This window comes from Drepanopeziza brunnea (genome assembly GCF_022702325.1).
Source record: "Drepanopeziza brunnea f. sp. 'multigermtubi' strain 214-2 chromosome Unknown ctg19, whole genome shotgun sequence".
NCBI classification, from domain to species: domain Eukaryota; kingdom Fungi; phylum Ascomycota; class Leotiomycetes; order Helotiales; family Drepanopezizaceae; genus Drepanopeziza; species Drepanopeziza brunnea.
The window spans coordinates 1,817,967-1,842,175 of record NW_027094082.1 but is presented as its reverse complement, the minus strand read 5'-3'; the positions used below and the strand labels follow the sequence as shown (position 1 = coordinate 1,842,175).

At 51.8% G+C, this 24,209-nt stretch overlaps 10 protein-coding genes across 11 annotated transcripts; 6 read left to right on the top strand and 4 right to left on the bottom strand.

Moving 5' to 3' along the window:
• Positions 1–2,205: 2,205 nt before the first annotated feature.
• On the bottom strand, positions 2,206–3,258 carry L3040_009296 (uncharacterized protein; the record flags this gene model as incomplete). The annotated part of the gene is made up of 2 exons (XM_007290328.1): positions 2,206–3,093; positions 3,148–3,258. The coding sequence occupies 2 exons, from the start codon at positions 3,256–3,258 to the stop codon at positions 2,206–2,208; spliced, it is 999 nt and encodes a 332-aa protein (XP_007290390.1).
• A 1,046-nt stretch (positions 3,259–4,304) lies between these two features.
• Positions 4,305–5,838, top strand: L3040_009295 (uncharacterized protein; the record flags this gene model as incomplete). The annotated part of the gene is made up of 3 exons (XM_066155925.1): positions 4,305–4,838; positions 4,887–5,763; positions 5,816–5,838. 3 exons carry the CDS (start codon positions 4,305–4,307, stop codon positions 5,836–5,838), a joined length of 1,434 nt encoding a protein of 477 aa, XP_066010206.1.
• An 879-nt stretch (positions 5,839–6,717) lies between these two features.
• On the top strand, positions 6,718–7,509 carry L3040_009294 (uncharacterized protein; the record flags this gene model as incomplete). The annotated part of the gene is made up of 3 exons (XM_007290330.1): positions 6,718–6,907; positions 6,995–7,425; positions 7,483–7,509. 3 exons carry the CDS (start codon positions 6,718–6,720, stop codon positions 7,507–7,509), a joined length of 648 nt encoding a protein of 215 aa, XP_007290392.1.
• Positions 7,510–9,347: 1,838 nt separating this feature from the next.
• L3040_009293 (uncharacterized protein) lies at positions 9,348–11,570 on the bottom strand (the record flags this gene model as incomplete). 2 transcript variants are annotated; one of them, XM_007290331.1, is made up of 2 exons in its annotated part: positions 9,348–9,951; positions 10,072–11,570. In XM_007290331.1, 2 exons carry the CDS (start codon positions 11,568–11,570, stop codon positions 9,348–9,350), a joined length of 2,103 nt encoding a protein of 700 aa, XP_007290393.1. The 2 variants fall into 2 exon arrangements, with proteins under 2 accessions (XP_007290393.1, XP_066010205.1); XM_066155924.1 differs by having other exon boundaries at positions 9,839–9,971.
• A 560-nt stretch (positions 11,571–12,130) lies between these two features.
• Positions 12,131–13,445, top strand: L3040_009292 (uncharacterized protein; the record flags this gene model as incomplete). The annotated part of the gene is made up of 4 exons (XM_007290332.1): positions 12,131–12,243; positions 12,295–12,373; positions 12,432–13,232; positions 13,281–13,445. 4 exons carry the CDS (start codon positions 12,131–12,133, stop codon positions 13,443–13,445), a joined length of 1,158 nt encoding a protein of 385 aa, XP_007290394.1.
• Positions 13,446–16,134: 2,689 nt separating this feature from the next.
• Positions 16,135–17,124, top strand: L3040_009291 (uncharacterized protein; the record flags this gene model as incomplete). Its single annotated transcript, XM_007290333.1, has 5 exons — positions 16,135–16,293; positions 16,409–16,439; positions 16,517–16,793; positions 16,896–17,030; positions 17,085–17,124. 5 exons carry the CDS (start codon positions 16,135–16,137, stop codon positions 17,122–17,124), a joined length of 642 nt encoding a protein of 213 aa, XP_007290395.1.
• A 314-nt stretch (positions 17,125–17,438) lies between these two features.
• On the bottom strand, positions 17,439–18,737 carry L3040_009290 (uncharacterized protein; the record flags this gene model as incomplete). Its single annotated transcript, XM_007290334.1, has 2 exons — positions 17,439–18,535; positions 18,596–18,737. 2 exons carry the CDS (start codon positions 18,735–18,737, stop codon positions 17,439–17,441), a joined length of 1,239 nt encoding a protein of 412 aa, XP_007290396.1.
• Positions 18,738–19,478: 741 nt separating this feature from the next.
• L3040_009289 (uncharacterized protein) lies at positions 19,479–20,817 on the top strand (the record flags this gene model as incomplete). The annotated part of the gene is made up of 6 exons (XM_066155923.1): positions 19,479–19,658; positions 19,830–19,860; positions 20,006–20,094; positions 20,151–20,494; positions 20,543–20,626; positions 20,676–20,817. 6 exons carry the CDS (start codon positions 19,479–19,481, stop codon positions 20,815–20,817), a joined length of 870 nt encoding a protein of 289 aa, XP_066010204.1.
• Positions 20,818–21,164: 347 nt separating this feature from the next.
• L3040_009288 (mitochondrial 54S ribosomal protein mL53) lies at positions 21,165–21,674 on the bottom strand (the record flags this gene model as incomplete). Its single annotated transcript, XM_007290336.2, has 3 exons — positions 21,165–21,280; positions 21,358–21,552; positions 21,605–21,674. The coding sequence occupies 3 exons, from the start codon at positions 21,672–21,674 to the stop codon at positions 21,165–21,167; spliced, it is 381 nt and encodes a 126-aa protein (XP_007290398.2).
• A 124-nt stretch (positions 21,675–21,798) lies between these two features.
• On the top strand, positions 21,799–23,261 carry L3040_009287 (uncharacterized protein; the record flags this gene model as incomplete). Its single annotated transcript, XM_007290337.1, has 2 exons — positions 21,799–22,115; positions 22,187–23,261. 2 exons carry the CDS (start codon positions 21,799–21,801, stop codon positions 23,259–23,261), a joined length of 1,392 nt encoding a protein of 463 aa, XP_007290399.1.
• Positions 23,262–24,209: the final 948 nt, after the last annotated feature.

Here is a 24,209-nt window from a genome sequence, read left to right as displayed (position 1 = left end):
CTAAGTTATTTCAATATAAGTTGAAATAATTGAAATGGGACACTTGCTTGACCTGGGACACTTGCTTGCCCTGACTGTGACCGAGAGCCCGCAGGTCACAAAGTCAGTGCACTGACTATTAATTCAATTATATATTTTGTTGCGGTGGTGGCGACGCTACTCCGTAAGGCAGGCAGGTCACGAGGCCTTGAGTACGCACATAGGTTACATGTTACCTCGTAACCTTTGCTTCCCGTCTTAGCCCGCCTGCTTATAAGACCCTATTTCATATACCTAGTTCTAACTTCCCTGCTTCGTTTTCTTTTTAAATACAAAGCGTACTCTTAAGTAGTAGTACTGTTACGGTGCTAGCAGGCCTCAGGCCTTGGGGGAATGGGGGAATAGGGGATTAGTAAGCAGAAGCTAGCGGCCGCCCCACGGTACAAGACCTCGGCGCCCTCCTGTATTCTAATTCTCCCTTCCTCGTCTTTCCTTCTCAATATCAAGCGTACAGATTGGTAGCTAATACAATACTTCCTCTTCTCAGCCGTAGCAAATACAATATTATTTTTGGTAGCCTTAATATAAAGAAAGGTCAATTCCAACTCGCTAAAAACCATTATACTTACAGCTTCGTTGCGTTTATAAGAATTCGAACTGCTTTTGCAACTTAACCCTTATATGCAATAAACGGCGATCATTCTACCTTTAAGTATTAGTACTTTAATTAGATATTCCCGTTAATTATAAACTTAAAGAAAGCTGAACTCTTTGCTACCTCGATTTGCTTCTGCAATTCGAATACTTTTTAACTATTTCGTTCATTCTTTCTTAATATAATAACTACGTGTACGGACCACTTATAAACGAATTACGCGGCGAACGCAACGAGCTATTAATCAAGCTCTGATGAATTCCTACAGAAACCGTGTCCTAAGAATCAAATGCAATAAAAATCAAGTTTGTGTAAGCAAGTTGAAAAATCGTATTGACTATTCAGGATGATTTTGCCGCCAAGTGGAACGATCTGAACACCACCTTCACCGGTATGTATCCCACCCCTCTGGTGCGGCTGGTACCATGAGGAGAGAGTGGTGCTGGTGCTCTGGCAGACATGTTGGAGAGTGGTGTGGAGCTTGAATCAAAGCCAGTGCATGTGCATTTTATCAAGCAACGCTTCGAGGAGTTGGAGGGCATGTACCATCTTACGCTGCTTGTCTGCCCGCCGGTTTAAAGAAGCGAGTTTTGTGGTGAGGAAGAGTCTGGGGCGTATGCTGGTGCTGGTGAACAGGAGCTGGCTGGAGGAGCGCAAAGCGCCTGAGTGCGAGGTTGAGTGGGGGGGATCCGGCTTATGGCTTCTAGTATTTGGGTGATTGGGGTGGTACCCTTCATGAAATCACATCCTTGACACCAACAGGTATCCCATGTAGCGACCCTCTCTCCTCAGTTGAAATCTGGTCTAGCTTCCGTGCTTGCTCAAGAACAAATCCAGGGTGCAAAACTGCCCAGGCCTTCACAACGTAGTCTCGAAGCTTGATGCGAGCGAGGAGAGATATGGCGTAGGTTTCTACTGTGAGCTCGCCACTCCTGAGCAGAGGTAGAGCTTCACTCGCTGTGAGGCGGTAGGGCTTTGTCAATGCTTGGATACTGAAATTCCGAAAAAGCTGCGAAGAAATAAAATACGAGATGTAGCACAGTTGTAGCATGGATGAAAAGGTAATGGAAACATATATTCTGTGGGCAGCAGACTCCTTTCGAAGCGAAAAGCCGAAACTCAAGCTACGCATACAAATGCCCCAAGTGGGAGCTGCCCGATAGGCTACCGACGACTATCGGAAGAGCGATGAAAGATTGATATTGAGCGATAAAATTCCTTGCAACCAGGAACTCCATTCCAATGCATCCAGTGCTGAGAGCGAATGGCGCTCGACTCTTTTGTGACTTGAAGCGCTCGGCAAGCCCAGAGGCGGAAACATGGGAAAAGAATAAATTTCACGTGACGCTGTAGACATCGACGAGTATCAGGCGTCCCATGTTTCCAAGAAATCCCATTCTGGTGCAAAAGCATCAAGAAAGAACGATATCGTGAGTATCCCTGGGGCTGAAAGTCCATTTTCGGTTCATGGCATTAGCTATGTCGCTTAAATATGGTCCATGTCAACAGGCATTGCAAGGCGGAGCGCGGAGTCAAATTCAGGAGGGAAGTTTTTGGCTCATCCACTAAAATCAGTCGTCAATCTCGCTCCCAAAGTCGATCAATCGAAGTTTTCTGGCATCCCTGGGGTGGAATTGAGCAACTTTAGACCTGACGAGAAATCTAGCCGCAGCTGACTCCCTCTGCAGGTCAACGTACGCAGCAGGACCGATGCCTTCTGTATCTACCAACCCATTCAACAGTTGCTCTGTCAAGTCCCGCATTTCAGCTGCCGCAACGCGTCTCTCGTCCCGCGGTTCAGTTTCACCCTCTTCCTCCTCCTCCTCTGGCCTTGGGCCCCATATCTGATCGATACGACGTTGCCGCTTGTCTTCGCTCGGTTTCCCCTTTTTCGGTTTCCCGTGTGCGCTAAACTCGCCTTCCAGGAGCTCATCATCAACCTCTGGTATCTCCCCGACAATGGGGCCTCCAAGCTCTTCCACCGCAAGCATAGCGGCAAGATGATCATCGATGAATCTGTTAAATGCTTGGACCAACCTGCCAGTCTCGTTGTCGTAAAACGTCTTCCGCTGCTTCACTGCCTGGATCATCTCATTGGCCATCTGACTGGGTGACTGCTGTTCTCGCTCTTCTATTCGTTCTTGAAGGGATGCTATGCGCAGTTCCATTTCGGACTGTATCAACTTTGCATCCTTGAGATTTCCGTATTCTTGCTCTAATCTTCGCCTTAGGGTTTTGAGCTTAGCTTCCGTTTGCACTAGGCTATCCTCGCTTTCCTTAATGACCTTATCTGTTACTCTTAGAGCTAAAAGACCCGGAATGGCAGATGTATGAGGTGGAAGCCATGGTTGGGATGGTGTGAGGGATTCGTAGGCAGCTTTGAGGGCTCTGAGTTGCTGCAAGAGGGTCTTGCGGTCCGACGAAGGTTCAACTTCTAGTGGGGTTGTAGATGCTCGGAGCTATGGCATTCTTTTAGTATGGGAGACTCGCGCAATAAGTCGCAGCATGTGTACCTCTTCCAGCAGTGCCTCCTGCTCCCTGACTCTAGCTTGCAGGGACTTGAGAGTCTTGTCCAGACGCATAGTATGGGAGTTTGGGCTCTCAGAGGACTGTTGCGAATCCATGACTGGCTTCTATGTAACGGCTAGGACCTTGCTTTGTTGTTCCCAGTGGGTGCATGGACATAACGAGATAAGCATTGTTTTGAAGCAATATATCGATCTGGCCGAACCTCGCCTGGGCCTCCCTCCGTGTAACACGCACGTATGTCTTAGCGCGATGTCGATCAGTCACGTGCGCGCTAGGGCCTGAACTTTAGCTTGGATCAATGACAAGGCCAGGAACTTGGAACTTCCATTTCCAAATCTTCCTCCATACCAAACTCCACCTCAATCTCAACCTCAACCTCAACTTCAACTACCTTCATCTCTTCCATCAACTTCCTTTTCTTTCCTCTTCTCTTCTTTTCTTTCCCTCCCAACCTCATCGGCTCGTGGACTATTGAATCTCTGTTGCGCCCACCACATTGAAGCTCTCGCGAACATCGGAAGAGGCTTTCATCCACGACATCAGGCTGCCCTCTCCCGAAACAAGACAGACAGAAACATCCCAACAAGGAAATCACCCTACTCTCCACAGTAGCCGTACAGGAACGCGAACCCGAAGGATCAACCGATTCAACGAACAAAGTTGCACACGGGAACCACGTTTGGAAAGCTGAAGGTCCCCAAAGGTTTGAGGATAGGTCTCTACTCTACTGCTTTTCTGTCCAGAACAAGGCTGAGGGAGTTCTTCAATCGGCCGCGCTGGGTCATCATTCCTCTACACATCTACATCTTCATTGCGCCCAATCCACCTCAACCTCCTCCTCCTCCTACCCAAGAGCCCGACAGATCGCAAGGCTTGTCTCCTTGTCTTTACAGCGCACCCTCATCTGCTTCCTCCCCACGACACCAATCCATCTAATCAATCCAAACCAATCCAGTCTTCTCTTCTCACCAATTCACGTTAAGCACGCAGTACCCCTTCACGATCTACCAACACCAGCACGTTTTCCTTCCGAAGACCCTTCCCGTGGTGTACATAACGATCAATCCAAACTTTTCTCGACCTCCTTCCCGACCACTTCTCCATCTTGAGTGAAGAAATTAACCAATAGCAATCGATCAAGATGTCTGCCTCACCAACAGCAGCTCCTATCCAATCGGCGAAGCGACCTCTCGAAGATCCTTCCTCACCTTCCGCCCCAAATGATCAACCTGAAGCCAAGAGACCCGCCTTGGATAAGGTTGTTAAGGGAGAAGGTGAAGAGTCAGAGCCAGCAGCAGAGATTGTCGAGCCACCTGTGGTCAGCTCTAATGGCGATCTGAAGCCTGAAGCAACCAACGGCACCAAGGTCGAGGCGACGGACGGCCAGGGCGATACCGTCATTCCAGATGCTAGTGCGCAACAAAGTGAGAGTACCAGTACATCTGCCCAAGACCTGCCAGCTAGTGGATCACACCTTCAGCACGATGAGAGCGGATGGATTCATATTCGAGCTGTTATCACCAGTGCCGAGGCTGCTACAGTCATTGGAAAGGGTGGAGAGAATGTCTCTTCGATTAGAAAGATGTCCGGGGCGAAATGCACTGTCAGTGATTACCAGAAGGGTGCGGTCGAGCGGATTCTTACCGTTAGTGGTGTCGTTGATGCTGCAGCAAAGGTATGTCCAAGCTTTGTGTATGTTTATGGAGAGTGCTGATTCTTCTAGGCCTTTGGTCTCATTATACGAACCCTTAACAATGAACCCCTTGAAGCTCCATCCAGTGCTCAGTCCAAGACCTACCCACTTCGTCTCCTCATCCCCCATATCCTGATTGGCTCTATTATTGGAAAGGGAGGCGTGCGAATCCGTGAGATCCAAGAAGCTTCCGGTGCTCGTCTCAACGCATCCGATTCATGCCTCCCCCTATCGACAGAACGCTCTCTCGTTGTTTTGGGTGTTGCCGATGCCGTTCATATTGCAACTTACTATGTTGGTAGCACGCTCTTCGAGCAGCTTTCAGAGCGATTTGGAGGCCCCGCCGCTTCTGCTTACGCCTCTCGGAGTGGTGGCCCTGCCGGGGTTGTCCCTGGTGGCATGCAAGTCGTCCCTTATGTTCCTCAACCAGCTGGCGGAAACTTTGGTCACCCTGATCATCGCCGTCATCAGGAGCGCCCTCATCAGACCCCTAGCCAAGGATACAACCAACCATACTCTGGCCACGGTCAACCACAGCCGCAACAACCAGGCAATCCAATGCACTACGGTGGCTCCCCAGTTGTGCAAGGTGGTTACGGAGGAACTGGTCCGCAACAACCACACCAAGCCCACATGGGTGGTCCTGGCCCACATGCCGGTCCTATCCCCCCCCAGGGTGGTCCTGTTGTCCCAGGTCAGCCACTGACGCAACAGATCTTCATTCCGAATGATATGGTCGGAGCTATCATTGGTAAGGGTGGTGCGAAGATCAACGAGATCAGACAACTCAGCGGTAGTGTCATCAAGATCAACGAGCCTCAAGACAACAGCAACGAGCGTTTGGTCACCATCACTGGAACTGCCGAGTGCAACCAAATGGCTCTGTATATGCTCTACTCACGACTTGGTACGTCTCTTACCCTTTCCTCTATATGAAACACCCTTCTGACTCTCCTCAGAGAGCGAAAAGCACCGCATCTAAAAGATGACTTCATAATTGACGGATGGTATTTCACGGTTCTCTTTTACGGCGGTGTAATATTGGCGCAGCAGGTATTCTCTTCGGGGCTTGAGTTTCTTCTAAAAAGTTCGAGGCGCGGATCTCGGGCTTTCCATAACGTGGCTGAACTTGCGGCTACCGAACCTCCTTTTCTCTGCATCTTGGTGGGTGGAGTACAAACTGGATGAATGGAATGCAAATGGAGCCATACTTTAATTTGTTAGCATGAAAGCCATGAAACTATTTCGCGCAGAGCCCCTGGTGTGCTTGTTGTCTTTGCGCCTAAGTTCGAATTTCCGAACATCAAATCGTTGGCTGGCTTGCTCATGCTCGCTCCACTCCACTTGTAGCACTTGTAGCGGCAGCTGTCATTGATTTCGCCGAAGTATCTTGAGAGTAGCTTTTACGAATCGGACTATTGAAGTGCGAAGTTGAAATGAATGCTTTTTCTGCGCCCGGTCTGTCTTGCCGTCAAGTCTTGCCGTGAAGTCTTGCCGTCATGTCTTGCGCTTCTGCCACTTATGTACCTTAATGTACTTTTACTTACGAAATTCCCGATCGGGCGACCGACCCCACTTACCCCTCCCACCCTGCATCCTGATTCCTGATTCTGGATTACTGGCTAGACTCAAGTCAAGTTCATGTCGGGATTCAAAAGATCTTCCTTCATTCATCCCGCTCAAATCGTTCACGAAATATCCTGATCACATTCGAAACAATCACTTGGAATCATCTCTAACTTGGACATAAATATATATTTATAAATATATATATATATTTATAAATATATATATATATATATATATATATATATACATATACACACATTTATATACACAGCCAAAGAAAGATAAACTCGCAATGGCCGCTGCCGTACCAGTCACCGAGATCGCCTACATTACTCTCAAGCCGGGTATTGAGCTCGAAGGCTCGGGTACCGCAGCTCAAGCCTGGAAAGAGACTCTTACAACCGTTTCACAACAGGATGGGTACCAGAGGATGCACTGGGGACGTACGCTGGAGGATCCAAACCAATTGATGCTGTTCATTGGTAAGTGACCCTCTTCAGTTTTTACGTCTATCAGAAAACGAGGAGGCTGCCCGCTGCTGACCGAGGGATGGGGAAAAAAATGAAAAGACTGGGACTCGCGAGACGCCCATCTCAAGTTCGTGGCCACGCCCGGGTACACGCCTTTCAAGAACCGCCTCGGCAGCATCATGGAGGGCGTCCACCTCCACCACGTCGCCTTCAGCCCCTTCCCACCCAGCATCCTGGGCCGGGCACCGGTGATCGAGTTCGCGACCTTCTTCGGCACCAGCGACGTCTTCCTCTCGCACGTGGAGAAGTTCATGGGCGCCGCCGGGAAGCCAGAGGGGTATCACGGCAGCGTCTATGGGCCCAGCGTCGAGGATGATGTCGGCAAGCATGCGGACGGGGGTGACAAGGGGAAGGCGGTTGTGCTGCTCATCGGGTGGGATAACGTCGAGGCCCACATGAAGTTTCGAGAGACGGAGGGCTTCCAGAAGAATATCGGCCTGCTGGAGGACGGCGCGAAGAGCGCGGAGATGGTGGGTGCCGCCGGGCTTACGTCTTGGTCTTGAAACGATGCTAATCCTGATCGACAGGTCCACGTTGCCTTTACTGCTGTGTAGACGGTTTGGGAGGCGCAACTTGAGCTGGCAGAAGAGGATCCCGAGACATTGCTCATGATGCATCGTGTGATCCAATCCCATGCCCAAACCGAAGCCCTCGGATGGTGTATTCCAGTCGAACAGCGAGTCCTCAATCGGGTCACCACCCATAGGCATTTCAAGCAGATTATCTGCACCCTCAATTGACACCCTATCATCCGCTTGCTGCATCGGTCCAGTATCCATCCAACTGTGTGTTTTGTCTCTGGCTCCCCATCTCATCCCCTCTTAGTCCCCTCCCCTCCCCTCCCTCCAACCCTCTTTCAACATCAGCCGGTCATCTTCGTCCTCTCCTCGCAAAAGCTCTATGCGTCACCATCACGTCTCTCAGAACCCTAACCCCCGATCCCAACCCACAGCGAGCCTCTCTGATCTAACCTTCCAACTGCCGTCTTCTTTTTCGCTTGCGAAAAGCGCCTCAATCACCCTGGCAGCACGGCTCGGCTCGGCTCGGCTCGGCTCGGCTCGGGCCCCCGCCCATTCTGCCTGCCTCCCCTACCTACCTTACCGACCACCCCGAAAGGATTCCCATAGCTCTCTCTGATCTGATCGTGTTTCTGCGGCGCCAGGTCCCTCGGCCTGAGTAATCACCTGGGGCTATATGCACAACGCCTTTCTTCTTCCCGTTTTTTTTTAATATAAATATATCTATTTTTTCCCCCAGTATAAGAGTAAATAGATGTAAAGGAAAGCCACGTGGGAGTAACATGTTTTGGGGCTTCACCGCTGGCGCAGAGTAGGTAGGTACCGGCAGACGAGAGTATCTGGTAGAACGAACAGAGTAATCCGAGAGAACGATTGGTTTTGGTTTACTTGACCTTTTTTTTTCCTTTTTCGTTTTCTCTAGGCGGACGATTCGACGGTATCATAGTTACATAAAACACTCCGACCCAATGTTAAACCATGAACCCCGTGTCAGGCAGGCCATAGATACATACACGCATACACATACACACACATATATACACACACATCGATAAAACAGCTCCCCAAACTCCCAAAACCAACCTCCCATCTGCGCACCTCTCGCAAAGAAAAAAAAGGGCGCAGTAAACAACGAGATCAGAAATCAGAATATCAGATATCGCTATCGCTATCCTATCCATCACACCCATACGATCCCCACAATCTCTTTACTTATGTACAACTTCCCTTCCCAGCTAGAGTTTCAAGGAGAGAGCAAAAGAGAGAGCAAAAGAGAAAGAGAGCGAGAGAGAGAGAGAGAGAGTGATCCCTAGGGAAGAGAAAGATTATATCATTTGGATTGAATGGAGAAGATGAGAAGCGTTTAGACGGCTCGTGACTTGGGCTGGAGGGGAGCTGATTGATGCCGCTCGTGAGGAAGGGAGAGCAGACCGGCACCACACCGCTTCAATCACCATCTAGCCAGTACCCTAACCAAAAAAAAAAAAAAAAAAAAAAAAAAAAAGAAGAAAAAATGAAGAAAAAATGAAGAAAAAATGAAGAAAAAATGAAGAAAAAATGGAGAAAAATGAAGAAGAAAACAGAATAACAAATGAACACGTACATCCATCCATCCTAGACTACGCAACACAGAGCCATGCCATCCCTAGGTGATAACAAAGGAAACAAATTAGGAAGGGAGAGAATGCGCTGCTTCAAGTATTTATGCAAGTACAAAAAAACCAAGCGTTCCCCTGATATCAAAGCAAGCCAAGCCCCAACAAAAGAAAGAAATGTAAGGAGAGAATCCAAAAGTCTCGGTCATCCCCAAGTCTCCGTGAATGAAGGGTTTGAATCGCGGAACGAGCCAAACAGAGAGAGAGAAGGAGGGATGATCAATAGATCGGCCGTCCCTCTTCCCATCTACTCTGCACTGCCTTTTCCCCTCCACCACTCCCAACAACCGGACTCTCATCTCCGCCGTCAGTCACCCCCCAACTAACCCGTCCGCTCTTCCTTCTCCTCTCCCCCCCACCGCTCTCCAACGTCGGCACAGCACCAACCCACTCCCATACCCTGCTTATTACACCGTTTCTGCCTTCGCGTTGCGAGGCGCGCACGTTAGCGTTCATCTCCACCACCTTTCGCACCCGGCCCCACACGACCTCCCGTTTGTGGATACTATGTTCGTCCCTCAACACATCGTCCCTCAACTGCCCAATACTGACCCAACTCTCGGGAACCGCATCTGGATCTTGTAAGTGCAGGGATGCTTGATTTGCAAGACGATCGAGCGTAAGGGAGACAAGGTGGGGGATGGACGCGTTGATCAAGGAGCGCGAACGGAAATAAGAGCGAGTGTACAGGAAACCGACGATAAATAGGACTAGAGATCCAATCTGGAGACGATGTCGTTCCAGCGAGAGTCGGAAGGATCGTCGGACGGCGCAGGCGATGGGGAGGCTGGCGAGCGAGCTGCTGCTGAGGAGGAGGTGGGGTCTGTAGATGGAATCAGGAACCTGGTTAGTTGGAGTTTTGTCAGATGAATTTTAATTTTAGTAGGATTGGAGAGACTTGAGACATAGATAGAAGGGGGTTCGGGAGGGAAGATGGGCTTACCCATCAGCTACGCTAACAACTTCATCGCGGCCTTCGATTTCACCAATGGCAGCCGACCAGAGTTCTTCAAATTCAGCCTCGCTCATACCCTTGCGACGCTTCTTGCTCATTTCTCTCTTCAGCTGCTCGGCGTCGATTTCGACGGTTGTTTCCGGCAATCCGGCCTCGTTCGTGAGACTGCCGCATTCAAAATTGGCGCGTCGTTCTCGCAGCTCCACGATGGCTTTGTCGGCAACTGACTTGACTTTGCGGACTTTCTCTCCATCTGGCTCGCAGGTTGGCGCGAGTGGGACAACGCCACCCAGAGAAAGCGGGTGTGGCTTCAGGACAAAATCGGCTTCACATTGGGTTTGGAAGTTGCCCGAGCAGTATGCGTGTTGTGGGCAGGGCTCGCAATCTGGTTCGGCGAGGACTCTGAGCCAGTCGGGTACTTCAACCCCCGAGGGAACGATTTGTGTTGCTTCTCTACCAACTCCGCAGTAGCCCACTGCGACCTTCTCTTGTCGGTACCAAGCCGCATATCCACCAAACAGCGTCAGAGCCAAAACCCACAGAGGTCCCTTCTTACTCACTCCGCGGGGCTGCTTGCTGGGTCGAAGGGGACCAACAGCGCTCAATCCATTGATGGATCGATCCTGCATCAACTCGAGCTGTTCTTCGGGCGTAAATTCTTCACTCGCCTCCACCCCATTATCATCCACATCCTTCAGTCGATTAATGATGCCAATGGGCATCTCGAAAGTCTTTGAAGTCGGCGGGTGTATCCCATCATCAGCCTGAGGCCCATCGGTTCTTCGTCTTGTCGTCGAAGACGTGCTCTTTCTCGGTGTCTTGCCCACACTAGCCCCCAAACTCTTCCTCTTTTTCTCCCCAGTGTTCAAGCCTGACGGGGGGGAACTCCCACTCTGAAATGGATTATCGTAAGTAAACGCACTCTCCCTCCTCCTCACCATGCCCAACCCGTCATCTGCACCATCTAGTCTCGTCTTCGGCAGCGGTGCAGGAGCCGGCGTAGCATCCTCACTTCTCCGCGTCTTTCTCAGACTCTTCGACACTCCATGGTCCAGATCAGTGCCCGTTTCCGACTCGCTCGCTCTCGCATGCTTGCTACTCGCCCGCGGCGTCCTCTTCACCGGACTCCTCAACACTGGGGCATCGCTCTCACTCTCGTCGCTCTTGTGCCTGCTGCTCGCCTTCCGCGTGCTCCTCGCCCTCGGTGTCGGTAGCGGCGGCATAAGGTCCTCGTCATCTATTGTACTGTCCTGAGAATCGGCATCCGTGATCCCTCTGCTGGTTCTGCGGGCGCGAGCGCGCGTGGAAAGAATCTTGCGGGCTTGCGGCAGCACCTCATCAGTGAAGATCTGGATGAGCTGCGGCTTCTTTGCGCCGGAGGGGTAGGCGACGTCGTGGGAGACGAGAATAGAGCGCAGGCGGGGGACGGTGAGGCTCGAAGGCTCGAAGCCTGTTTGGAGATAATCTAGGCTTTCGGTGTCGGACATATTTGCGGTTGTTGGGACTCCAAGGCGTATTCTGGCGGCTACGATGAGGTGAACGTCGAGATTCTCAAGATGTTCTAGAGGGGTTTCGTTCGTGTCTTTGAGGCGGAGATGTGGAGTAGAGGGAGTCAACGAATGAAGTAATGAATGCCGTTCAAAAGCGTGATGACGTCGGACCGTAAACACGCGACCCTTGATCTTGATCTTGAGCGAGACTTGTCACCGCGGAGATGTTGCAGGATGCTGAGACGTGTAGTTATGGAGTTGAGACTGAGGTTAAGCAGGCCTGGAGCGAAAGGCAGGTAACGTGCCTTTGGCGATATTTACTGTGCCTCTTGGAGTGACCTTCTGGCAGTGGAAAATTGAGTGCATAAGTATGCCCACACAGAAAAAAAAGATGGGTGGTGCTGCGTTGAACAGGCAACCGTAGCGGATCTGATCTCTGTCCGAGTCTGTCGCGCTTCGCGTCTCCCGGAAAATCCACAGCTCCCCATCTCGCCCCAACTGATTATCAACATCTCCCAACTGCCCTTCGCGTGCCACCCATTGACACAATTCGAGGCATGGCAGGATTCTTCGATCTCAAAGCCCGCAAGGAGGCAGCTGCCACCAATGGCGCGTCTGCGAAAGCCCCTACCAAGGAAAATACTCGATTGCAGCCATGGGTTGAGAAATAGTAATGGCTATGTAGTCCCAAGTCTTGTTGGTATCTCTGACAGTGATCCAGCCGCCCAAAGAACCTTAACGACGTGACAGCCCAAGATCATACAATCACCGTCCTCCAACGCACCCTTCAATCTTCCAACGTACGCCCCTCCTCCCCCTCCTCCCCCTCCTCCCTCTTCCATCTAACATACGACCCAGCTCCCGCATATGCTATTCTACGGCCCCCCCGGAACAGGGAAAACCTCCACCGTTCTCGCCCTCGCAAAGGAGCTCTATGGACCCGAACTGATGAAATCTCGCGTCCTGGAACTCAACGCATCCGACGAGCGCGGAATCTCCATTGTCCGCGAGAAAGTCAAGGACTTCGCACGCATGCAGCTCTCGAATCCCTCTCCCGCCTACCGCGCGCTCTATCCCTGCCCACCCTACAAGATCATCATCTTAGACGAGGCCGATAGTATGACGCAGGATGCGCAGAGTGCACTGCGCAGAACGATGGAGACGTATTCGAAAATTACACGATTCTGCTTGATCTGCAATTATGTAACGCGCATCATCGATCCGTTGGCGAGCAGGTGCTCTAAGTTTCGGTTTAAAAGTCTGGATGTGGGGAACGCAAAGAGGAGGGTCGAGGAGATTGCTGAGAAGGAGGGTGTTTCACTGGAGGACGGAGCAGCGGAGACGTTGATCAGATGTAGTGAGGGGGATTTGCGAAAGGCGATTACCTTTCTGCAGAGTGCGGCGAGATTAGTCGGTGCTGTGGCTCTCAGGGATGATAAGGAGGACAAAGATGAGGATAGCATGGACGTGGATAGGGAGAAAAAGGCGGTTACCGTGAAGAGCGTGGAGGACATTGCTGGCGTGATTCCGGATGCGACGATCAGCAGACTGGTGACTGCGATGCAGCCGAAGAGTAAGGGCTTGGTCTATGAAGCGGTGTCGAAGGTGGTCACGGATATGGTTGCAGATGGGTGGAGTGCTACTCAGGTTGTCACCCAGGTATGTCTACCCATTCTTCCAAGTGGGCTCTTCAACTGACATGCGCAGCTTTTCCAAGCAATCATCTACAATGAGACAACGCCCGATATTCAGAAGAACAAAATCACTCTCGTGTTCTCCGAAGCCGACAAGCGACTTGTCGACGGTTCTGACGAGCATCTCATAGTTCTTGACCTCGCATTACGGATATCGAATATCCTGTCTGGGACTTGAAGGGATATTTTTCAGCGAAATGGATTCGCGTTACAAGATTTGAGTGGGTGGCGCAAGGAGTTGAGGTGATAAAAGGACCTGCTGATCATGTTGGTGATCTGACCCACGGCGGGCAGTATTCTTGAGGAGTTCGGTAATGTCCAGATTGTATGACTTTTGAATCTCGAATCGTACTGTATCGCGATCGGTTGTTCAGATGAGCATTATCGTCAGTTCAAAATGTGCTTCTGTCCTGCTCTTACCTCCTCGTGAAGCATGCATTCTTTAGGTCACGGTTAAGCTCTCACCTATCCCGCCCCGCCCCCTACAACCACCTCTTCTGCATATTTTACTGCGACAATCTCTAGTCTTCCGCAGAATTACCAACTTCCAATTCCTGCCATCCTCGGTTACATGTAAGCGCACGTGATCGCTCACCACTCACTCACCCACTCCAGTTCCTATACTTAGAGCAAAGCAGGCAGCGCTGTATGGTATCAACGAATAGACGAGGCGTCCCTCCTACAACACCATCCATCCACACACTTCTTGCGCAAAATAAAAGGAACCCCGCGGTTTGAGAATTCTCGGCCGCCGCGAGGTGACTGCTACTAAACCAGCGGCAATACAGTGGCCCTCGGTGGTGGGCTTGAAATTGGAGCGAGCTGGTGAGCCTCATGGCATGGATGACAATGGATCGTAGGATGGGGCTGAAGCAAGTAGGTAAGGTAAGCAGGTAGGCGATGAATCAACCCCCTGCACGGGTGAAGAGGGGTGATTGTTGCCTCCGAGAATGGCAGGAGGCAGGAGGGAGGGAGGCCTGTCGTTTGGTACAGTAGGTAGGTACCTACCGGTAGAGCCAGCCGTGTTAATCTCACACTCGCTTACGGTCGGTCCACGCATAAGCATCCTTTCCTCTCTATTGTACTGTATGGTACGAGTAGGTAGTAGTACCAGTACCTATTTCATGAACGAGCGCCTGTGCTGAATGCTGCGATCACAAGTTCACAACTGCTCAGCGAGTACCTCCTCCGGATGGATGTAAGGACGGGCCTGCATGCGTGCATGACCACGAGTAGGTGAAGTTCAGGTGTGATAAATGGGAACCAAAGATCTCACTGGGACCGGTACCGGTACTGGAGTCTTGACGTTGGCCACATGATTCGTTCACTTCAGAAGCAGTGGAGAGAGAGAGAGAGAGAGAGAGACATTCCCATTTCTAAGGGGTACCGACGGCGCGACGTGGAAACTTGCTCTCCTCTATAGGGACGAGCAGGTTTCAAAGGGGCTTACCGTCTCTTCTCGAGGTGTGTGTGTGTCCCTTGATTTCCGTAAGATCAGATATGATTTGATACGTACGGTACTTATCGCTCCAGACAAGCAGAAGAATCCGACGCTATTTCTGCTGGAGGAGTACTAAGTACGGCACCCTTAGTCCTGTGAAAATATACTTTCGGCTTTGAAATTACTAGCTAGGTAGGCAGCTGGCCAAGACTTGGTCGTTCTACCGGTACTTACTACCAGTTGTAATCTTACTCGTGTTCCTCCGAAAGTCGAGTAGGTACCTAGGCAGTAGGCGAGCGTGTTAAAGTAGGAGGTACCTATGGATATCAAATATCGAACGTCTACCTATCCGAACGATAGAATTAGGTACGGTAGGTACTACAGACTGACTCTACCCGCCTCATAAGCAAGAAAGGACTAGAAGGGAAGCAGCAGCAGCAGCAGCAGCAGCACACCGCACCGCCCATCTCATCCACTGATATCTCTCCTCTACCCACCAGCGAGTGACCACGAACCACAATTCCCCAAGAAGCCCGGAAGAAGCGTTCCAGGGCCGCCAGCCCGGTCCAGCGGCCATGAGCATGAAAAATTTGCAAATACTATACTATACTATATATACAACTACAACTGCTTACAACTGCGTACAACTGCGGACACCCAAGATCGCACCCAAGAGCACGGAGAGAAGATTTGCGAATATTCCTCTGGGCCGCAGAAGACCCACCCACTCTACAGTAAGTACCTACGGTAAAGGTGTGGCTGGCCCGCCAAGCCCCCTACGCAGCCCAGCCAGCCCACCTCCCACGATCTCCCTCGACCTCCAACCTCGATCGGGCAACAGTGGGTCCGAAAAACATGCTCATTCTCGCTCTCTGTTCTCGCTCGCTCGCTCTCTCTCGCTCGCCCTCTCTCTCTCTGTCTACGGTACCGGTACCGCTATCTCTCTCTATCTCCCTCTCCCACACCAATTAAGTGAACAAACAAGCTTGGCTCGAGCCAAGGGTCCGGCGACGCACTTACTTTCGCGCCATGGCCTCGTTAATCAGCAAGCGGGAAGAGACAAAAAGGGAACGGGGGAACGGGGGAGGGAGAGGAAGAAAAAAGTTTCCAGAGGTAGATTCGTTCGCGGTGCCTTAACGATCGGTTTTGAATTACAACCTTCCTCCTACGGCCACGCTCTGATCCCGTACGCTGCTCTGCTCTGCTCTGCTCTGCTCTCGACGGTCGGGAACTGTTCAATTCTTTGCGTTCGGGACGAAAGGTACATGTTCGCTGCGTAGAGCGGTATACATACCCACCCACGCACCCACCCACGCACACACGCGCACGCATCTTGTCCGGACTTGCTCACCAAGTGAGGAGTACCAGCTGAGGAGGAGAAGAGAAGAAAAAGAAGAGGAAAGGAAAGAGAGAGAATTTCGCAGAGATGGATATGAATATGGACATGTCGTCGACGACCATGCCCCCGAGCATGGCGACACCGGTCTCGTCCGCCGCCGCCGCAACGTCGTCAGCAGCGATGGATATGGGCGGTATGGCCGGGATGGATCACAGCGGGATGGATATGGGGGGCTGCATTACCAACGTACGTTTATAACATAGCCTCTCTCTCTTATCTCGCTCTCTCTCTCTCTCTCTCTCTGTGCCACCCACCTACAAATGGACCTACGCATGGAAATATCCACTAACTTTGACATCAGATGTTATGGAACTGGAACGTCATCGACTCTTGTAGGACTACTTTCCGTCCCTTCTCCTCCCCTCCCAAGCCCACCCTGAGCCCACCCCCGACTGACCACGAACCACAGGCTTCATCTCGTCATCATGGCGCATCACCTCCAAGGGCATGTTTGCCGGTTCCTGCATCGGCGTTATCCTCCTCGTCATGTCCGTCGAGTTCCTGCGCCGCCTGTGCAAAGAATACGATCGATACATCCTGCGCCAACATCAACGCACGCAGGCGGTGGTCGTGTCGAACGAGCAGAGCAAGGCCACCGATGGCACGTGTGCGCCGGACGTTCGGTCGCTGGGTCCAGTGCCGTTCAGACCTAATCTTCTGCAGCAGAGTGTGAGGGCTACTCTACAGTATGTTGATTCTACTCCGGCCCTCTCTCTTGTAGATCTCGCCGGTGACGGACGGGAAGAGGACTACGTGGGCGATGTGCGTGCTGACGATGGGTGAAACAGCATGTGTTCCTTTGCGGCGGCCTACTTCGTCATGTTGTTGGCCATGTACTACAACGGGTACATCATCATGTGTATCTTCATCGGGGCCTGGCTCGGCGCATTCGTCTTTTCCTGGGAGACCATTGGTCTGGGAGGGTATGTTGTTCCCTTCCCACAGGTGAAGTTACAGGACTCGGCTGACCGAAACAGTGCACAGAGAGAGGAAAACGTGACGGGCTGTTGTGGTTGAGGCGTGCGAACGAATCGAACATGTTGATACGGGAGGTTAGTTGAGCGGGAAAGCGATTATTAGTGTTTGGGATGTCTTTGTCAGCAAGAGAGTACACTTTCCACAGTTGTACAGCGAAGGTCTTCGTCGAGCCCGTATTGCTTAATCTGTAGAGCGAAATTAATTCATTCAGAACCAACGTACCTTTTTCGGTAGTTCTGTACACAAACGCCATGCTATGCCCGAGCTGTATAATAAGCTGTCCTATCAGATGATGGGCACCGCTCCCGTGTTCTTCACTGCACTCTTCCGCGGCACAACCTTTTCCAGATTCTCTACACATCTAACGCTACCGGCATCTTGTGTTGTGGCCGTTTGGGATTCCCTCTCTTAGACAGGACCTTCTTCGGCTCCACGCTTCGGATCTTGCCCTGATTCCCACCAGCTGCCATGGCGCTCTTGTTCTTCTTTCCTCGTCTCCCAGGAGCTTCAGCTACCTCAGGGGTGATGCCAATCTTCTCATCAACCTCCTTCGCTCGAGCTTCCAAATGTACGAGTCCTAGGACCTTGGATACCTGATGGTAGCTCTTGCAGGTCGTCATCTCTCTGTAGACCGGTTGCTTCCCCGGAATAAGGTGGTTGAGCAGGTACTTCGTATTGCCGAATCGGTTCTCCACCTCGAGTGATGTCTTCACGTACTTCTCGACAACCTCCTCCCAAGGTGCGATTCCCCCATCAGCCTCGCTCCTGAAAACACTGGAATTCGCCTCGGCTGCTGTAGCAATCATAGCCCCATCAACCCCAAACTCCTCAACTAGCTGCTCGGCTTGCGCCCTGCTCTCCACATCCCCATTCATGAGACACGCCACCCCGTTCTCTCTGCAAATATCCGCAATCATACGCAGCTGCTCCCGAATAGCCCGTTCCCGCGGCCGCATAGGCGTCGTCCGACAGTGAACCGTCAGTCCCGTGATGCCCGTCGCGCACAGCTTCCTCACCAGCGTCTCCGTCAACTCAGGCGTCTCCAGCAGCCGGATCTTCACACTAATCCCAATCTCGAACTCCGGCACGATCTCTTTGACCAGGGCCTCTAATATCGCACATAGCTTATCCGGGGTTTGGAGGAGCGCAGCGCCCATGCCGCCGCTTGTACTGAACGGCTTCGGGCAGCCGGCGTTGACGTCGATACCCGCTACGTCTGCGGCGACGATTCTGGCTGCGGCGACGGCGCGCTCGGGGTCGGAGGTGCCGATTTGGAAGATGAGGCGGGAGCCTTCGCGCTCGGGGTGGATGCGGAAGATGAGGGATTCTCTTTTGTCCTTGTTTGGGTCCTTGGAGCCATGGGAGGGGAGGCGCGTAAAGTCAATTGTGGAGAGAGAGTCGTTTACTCTGCGGGTGGTGCCTATCATGGATCGGTCGACGGTCTCTGGGCCTGTGAAGCTGATGTTAGTGGGAAGTTGGGAATAGAGAAGGGAGGAGGGGGACAGCATACCCCAGACAAGATCCGCCCCATAGTGAAGAGCGAGAAGACGAGAGGGTAACTCGCCGCTTCTCACCATGGGTGCGAGAACCACTTTGCCTCTATAGTCGACTCCTTTGGGAGGGATGGGTACTCGTTTCGTGAGATTTGTCATGATGGCGGAGGCGATTCGCTGCATGACATTGCACAGTGGGAGAAGGAAATGTGTCCGAAAAGACGTTGTTGGTTTGGGGCGCCAAAGAGAAGATGATGTGGTGAACCATGGCAGGGAGATGGATCTCTTGTAGAAATGTTTAGCGCCATCGGCTCGGGCTTATCGACAGCAGCCAGGGTCTCTCGCTTCTCCTCGGATCAAAGGGTGTATCCATAGGTGTGTGTTTACTGACGACAGGGGGAAAAGGAGAGAGAGAGAGAGAGCTGCTCGGTGCAAGCCCGTCCGCTCAATACCGATTCAACTACTTGTCGGTATTGCTCCCAGCACCAACACCAGTACCAGTACCGGTTTCGGATCCCTCCAGAACGCATGCTCCTCCTCTGTGGCCACCTCTTCCGGGTGTCTCTCCGCGCAGGCAAGTCCCGGGCCGGCGCTGCAACTTGCGGATACACCTACCGCACCTGCAGCAAGCTGCCCAGCTGGCCGTCCCTTCCCAGCCAGATCCAGATCCAAAGTCAAAGGCAAATCCACTCGTCTCGGTCACAGTCGACCCCCTCGCTGCCCACCCTGGCGTCATCCACCCCCACCAACAAAATTTCGTCCCGCACCAAACAGATAGCTCAACATCTCTCGAGCTCATCCTCATCCTCATTCTCCTCTCCCCCTCCTCCCTTTCCCTCTTCCTCTCCCTCTTCATCTTCTTCTTCCCAAAATAATTACACCCACCGCCAACCCGCAAATATGTCTCAATACAGCGTTCGAAAAGTCGCTGCTCCAAACACTTTGGAGCACCGCATCTTCATTGAGAAGGATGGCGTCCCCATCTCCCCCTTCCACGATATCCCCCTCTATGCCAATGAGCAACAGACCATCCTGAACATGGTCGTAGAGATCCCAAGATGGACCAACGCAAAGATGGAGGTACGTCGATTCCATATTCTTGCCCTTGTGCCCAGGTGAAATGAACCTTCTGGTGTTCTTGAACCCCGCAATCGCCATGTCAACACAACAATCTGATCTGAGCCCTCCCATCTTCACAAACGCAACTACAACCAAATTAAGAATCGTCTACTGACATTACCAATGGCATAGATCTCCAAGCCGGACCTCTTGAATCCCATCAGCAAGTCCCCCTCGCCCCTCCTTGCTCTGCTCGAGCCTCCCATTCTCAATGGGGCCATGGCCATCAAATCAGACAGAACCCAAGCCCAAGAAATATCTACTACTCTCGCAAGATGCACTCTTTGTACTGATACGTCCGACTGTAGAGCAAGACACCAAGAAGGGCAAGCTCCGCTTCGTCCGCAACTGCTTCCCCCACAAGGGCTACCTCTGGAACTACGGTGCCTTCCCCCAGGTATGCCGACAGCCAACCGCCATCCGTAGCACCCAGAACCACTGACCGCGATCCAGACCTGGGAGGACCCCAATGTCATCCACCCTGAGACCAAGGCCAAGGGAGATAATGATCCATTGGACGTCTGCGAGATTGGTGAGCTAGTCGGATACCCGGGGCAGGTCAAGCAAGTCAAGATTCTTGGTGTCATGGCTTTGCTCGACGAGGAGGAGACTGATTGGAAGGTTATCGTCATTGATGTCAATGATCCATTGGCTCCCAAGCTCAATGATGTTGAGGATGTCGAGAGACACTTGCCAGGTCTTCTGAGGGCTACCAATGAGTGGTTCCGTATCTACAAGATCCCAGACGGAAAGCCAGAGAACCAATTTGCTTTCACTGGAGAGTGCAAGAACAAGAAGTAAGCTAAACTATGGATCTGTCAAGGTCAGATGCTAATCTGCGACAGGTACGCTACCGACATCGTCCGTGAGTGTGCTGAGGCTTGGGAGAAGCTCATCACTGGAAAGACTGCTCCTGGTGAAATCTCCACGTAAGCTTCCTCTACCAAATTTAATAACTATTGGCTAAAAATACTGCAGCACCAACCTCACTGTCGCCAAGTCTCCCAGCCGTGTCTCTCCAGACCAGCTCCCACCCCCCGCCCAACACGAGAACCTTGCCCCGGCCCCAATCGACCCAAGCATTGACAAGTGGTTCTTCATCTCTGGAGCTGCTAATTAGATAAAATTGCGGCATCCACTGGACCATGATCCTGAATGCCTACGCATGGTTGCTTGGATCGTGAGAGAGGGTTCGTTGAAATGCCTTCGACTTTAGACGCGCTCCCAGATACTAGCACCAAGAATACCTAGAAATCAAACCTCTGCACGGCTCTTGATCCAGTTTCTTCTGTGATGTGATTTATCGTAGGAGCGGTTCTCCCGATCCGCTAGATATGTCCAAGTCTGGACAGGCACCTGCAACCATTCCAGGTCAAGCACCCTTCAGTTCTTTTGAGTCTGACATCTAGTACAATGCCCTCAACGCCTCCCATATGCAATGATATACAGCTGCAACCGCAGGGCTCTTCAATTCCCATTCAACTCCTCCTGTCTCGACAATATCCGCGAGTGTCTGTCCGCCTCTTCCACCACACCCTTGATCCCCAATTTCTCCGCATCCAGCTTCATCTCCTTTCCGTCTTCTGAAATGCCCGTCAGAATAGTCCCTCTCAAACATCGGAAGAATCCTTGGAAAGAATAAGGCCACAAGGTTCCTTACTGAATTTCAGCGCAACAAAGCTCTTCTCCCTCGACGATCGCGGCAACAGCTTCGTGTCGACTTTCATCGACTGCCGCGCATTTGGCGGGAGGAAGGAGAGGAATATGCGGGCCGTTTTCGCTTTGGGGGAGAACGGGTTGAAACTTGTGGTGACCTCAGTGAGGAATTTGGTGATCATCGTGGAAATCGGGGCAGCTGGGACGATTTAGCAAATCGCACCGTAAAATACTTGAAGATTTGAACACACTATAACAGTCTGTACAGCGGTGGACACTCAGGGTGGGTGGGACGTCGGGGATGGCGAGGTTGTCGCACATATCAGAAAGTACATGGGAGCTCACCTCGGCCAAACTAAATTCCGGGTCACCTCATATGCCAGCTTTCCCGCATTTGTAGACCACACTCCTTTGCTTCAAGTCGCGAGGCGACAAAATTACGAAGATGTCGTTCCCAATAATATCCGAACGCCTGCAAACACTGCAAGAATCAAACGCGCAACTTAAAGGTCTCATCGAGCGCCTGGCAACTATTAACTTTCAGCCTGGCTCGGTGCCTCTATCCAGCGACGACGGAGAAGGCAATGCATTGCAGGAGCTGGCTCAGGAGATCAGCCAGACGATCAGGGAGCAGGATGAGGATTTTGAGATCATGAGGGAGGAGGTGGAGGAGCTTGATGTGGGAAAGAAGGGTAGCGAGAGGGATGTACAGAAGGCGGAGTTGAGGGGGGCGGTCGTGAGGGCTGTGAGGGAGCTTGAGGCGTAAGCCCCCAAACCCCATCTCTAAATCTTTCGATTCTTTCTTCAAGATGCTAAGACTGGTCTCTACAAAGATGCCAAGTAGCCTTTCGGAAAGCCCAAGTTATAGCGAAACGGAACCTCGAAGCCGCCCAGCGTGCTGAGCGGGAACTCCTACTTCAGTCTTTTTTCGAGCCGCGCAACTCTGCGGCTTCGTCTCCGGTACCCGGACAGAGACGACGGAATCAGCAGACTATCGAGCTGTCGAAGGAGGAGAAGACGGTTAATGCTAGCAGCGATGTGACGATTGCGTTACGACGGACGCACGAGATGATGGCCCAGGAGCTGAGCCGTTCTCAGTTCGCACACGAGACTTTGAAAGAATCGACCACCGCCCTGAAAGAGCTGGGTGAGACTTACTCGTCGATGGATACGCTGTTGTCGAACTCGAAGAACTTGCTCGGCACGTTGTTGAGAAGTCAAAAGAGTGATACGTGGTATCTCGAGACGGCGTTCTACATCCTGCTCGTGACGATTGGGTGGCTGGTGTGGAGGAGGCTACTCTACGGGCCTACGTGGTGGCTGGTGTGGTTTCCCATGAAGATCTTCATTAGGAGCTCGCTGGGGTTGTTGGGCGCCGCTGGGGTGATTGGCGGGGGTAGTGCAGGGACGAGTGTTAGTGTTAGTACAGAGCTGAGCACTATGATGCAAGCGACAGCTGTGCATAGTAGTGGGACTAGAGGCCCGAGCCCGACTGCACCTTCTCAAGGCCAGAATATCCGCGTCGGTGGTGGTGGCAGGGGTGCCCCGATGGAGAGGGCAGATGGTAGCTCTGGGAACAGCATGACGGAGCAGGTTGGGAGCATCATTGACGAGAGTCAAAATCAGGACGCTGTACCCGAGAGAAAACCTGACGAGGCCGGGGAGGCTCATGAAACAGAGGCTCCGCCTCAAGAGCAACCAGAAGGACAGCGGAATCCCATGAAGAGGATGTGGGAGGAAGAGGAGGAGGCTCCGAAACAGGCCGAGCAAGATTCTCATGAAGCAGAGGCCCAGCCTCAAGAACATGCAGAAGGACAGCGGAATCCCATGAAGAGGATGTGGGAGGAAGATAAGGAGGCTCCGAAACAGGCCGAGCAAGATGCTCAGAAGAGCCATGATGAGCTGTAGCCTTAAGCTCCATCTGATTCTCAAACAAACACTTCACGCGGAAGACACTGTATAGAAGGAATTCGCAAGATTTCATTCCCTGCATCGCTATCGGAATGGGAATATTGATTCTGAGTCTGATGCGCTCATCTCTCCCCGTCCCTCCAATGCATCTATCCGATCGAGAGCTTTACAGACCCACCGCGAGGAAAATCCTTCCACCGAAGACTTTTGTTTTTCTCCCAACCGACGGATGATCTTAAGATCTCGGACTTGAACCTTGAACCTTCGCGCCTGCAGCAGCAGTACCGGCCGGCATCTCTCGACGCGGCAGGAGTGGCAGGGCTGAGGGCAAGTAAGTCAGTACTCAGCCATCGGCTGACGGATATTATCGGATATACACGTGTACGTATGTACGTATGAATCAATCAAGAAGATAGCTCGGTAGCTTCAAACACCACAGTTACCCGTGCCTAGACGTTCTTACGTCGAGAGGGTAAGCTCGTTAGTGATCCCATCCAGTTGTCAACAACTCTTCATCTCGTCGGAGCGAGGAGCGAGACGGCCGGCCTTCTTGGCTTTCTGGTCTGGCTGGCTGGATTGTGAGCCTGGTTAACTGGTTTGTAGTTAGTAGTATTATTCTCTCTCTCGTCTATCGTATCGTTATGGACGAGTTCGATGATGTGAGGGCATGGGGGGGGGAGGGGGGTTCGGCGACGCCTTGAGGCAGACCCGGTGTATGAAAAACGAGCAAATTAGCAGATTACGGAGTATATCATAACGGTGTAGGCTTAGTGGAAGCAGACAATTCATTTATTAAGCCGGTTATTCAAATTGCAAAGCTGGTGCTTGAAGACTATACTGGAAAAAAAAAAAAAAAAAAAAAACACTTTTTGAAACAATCACTCTCGCAGCTACCTACTTTGAACAGCTAGCTAGCTGGCTTAAAAAATTCGAAAGTTAAGCTCC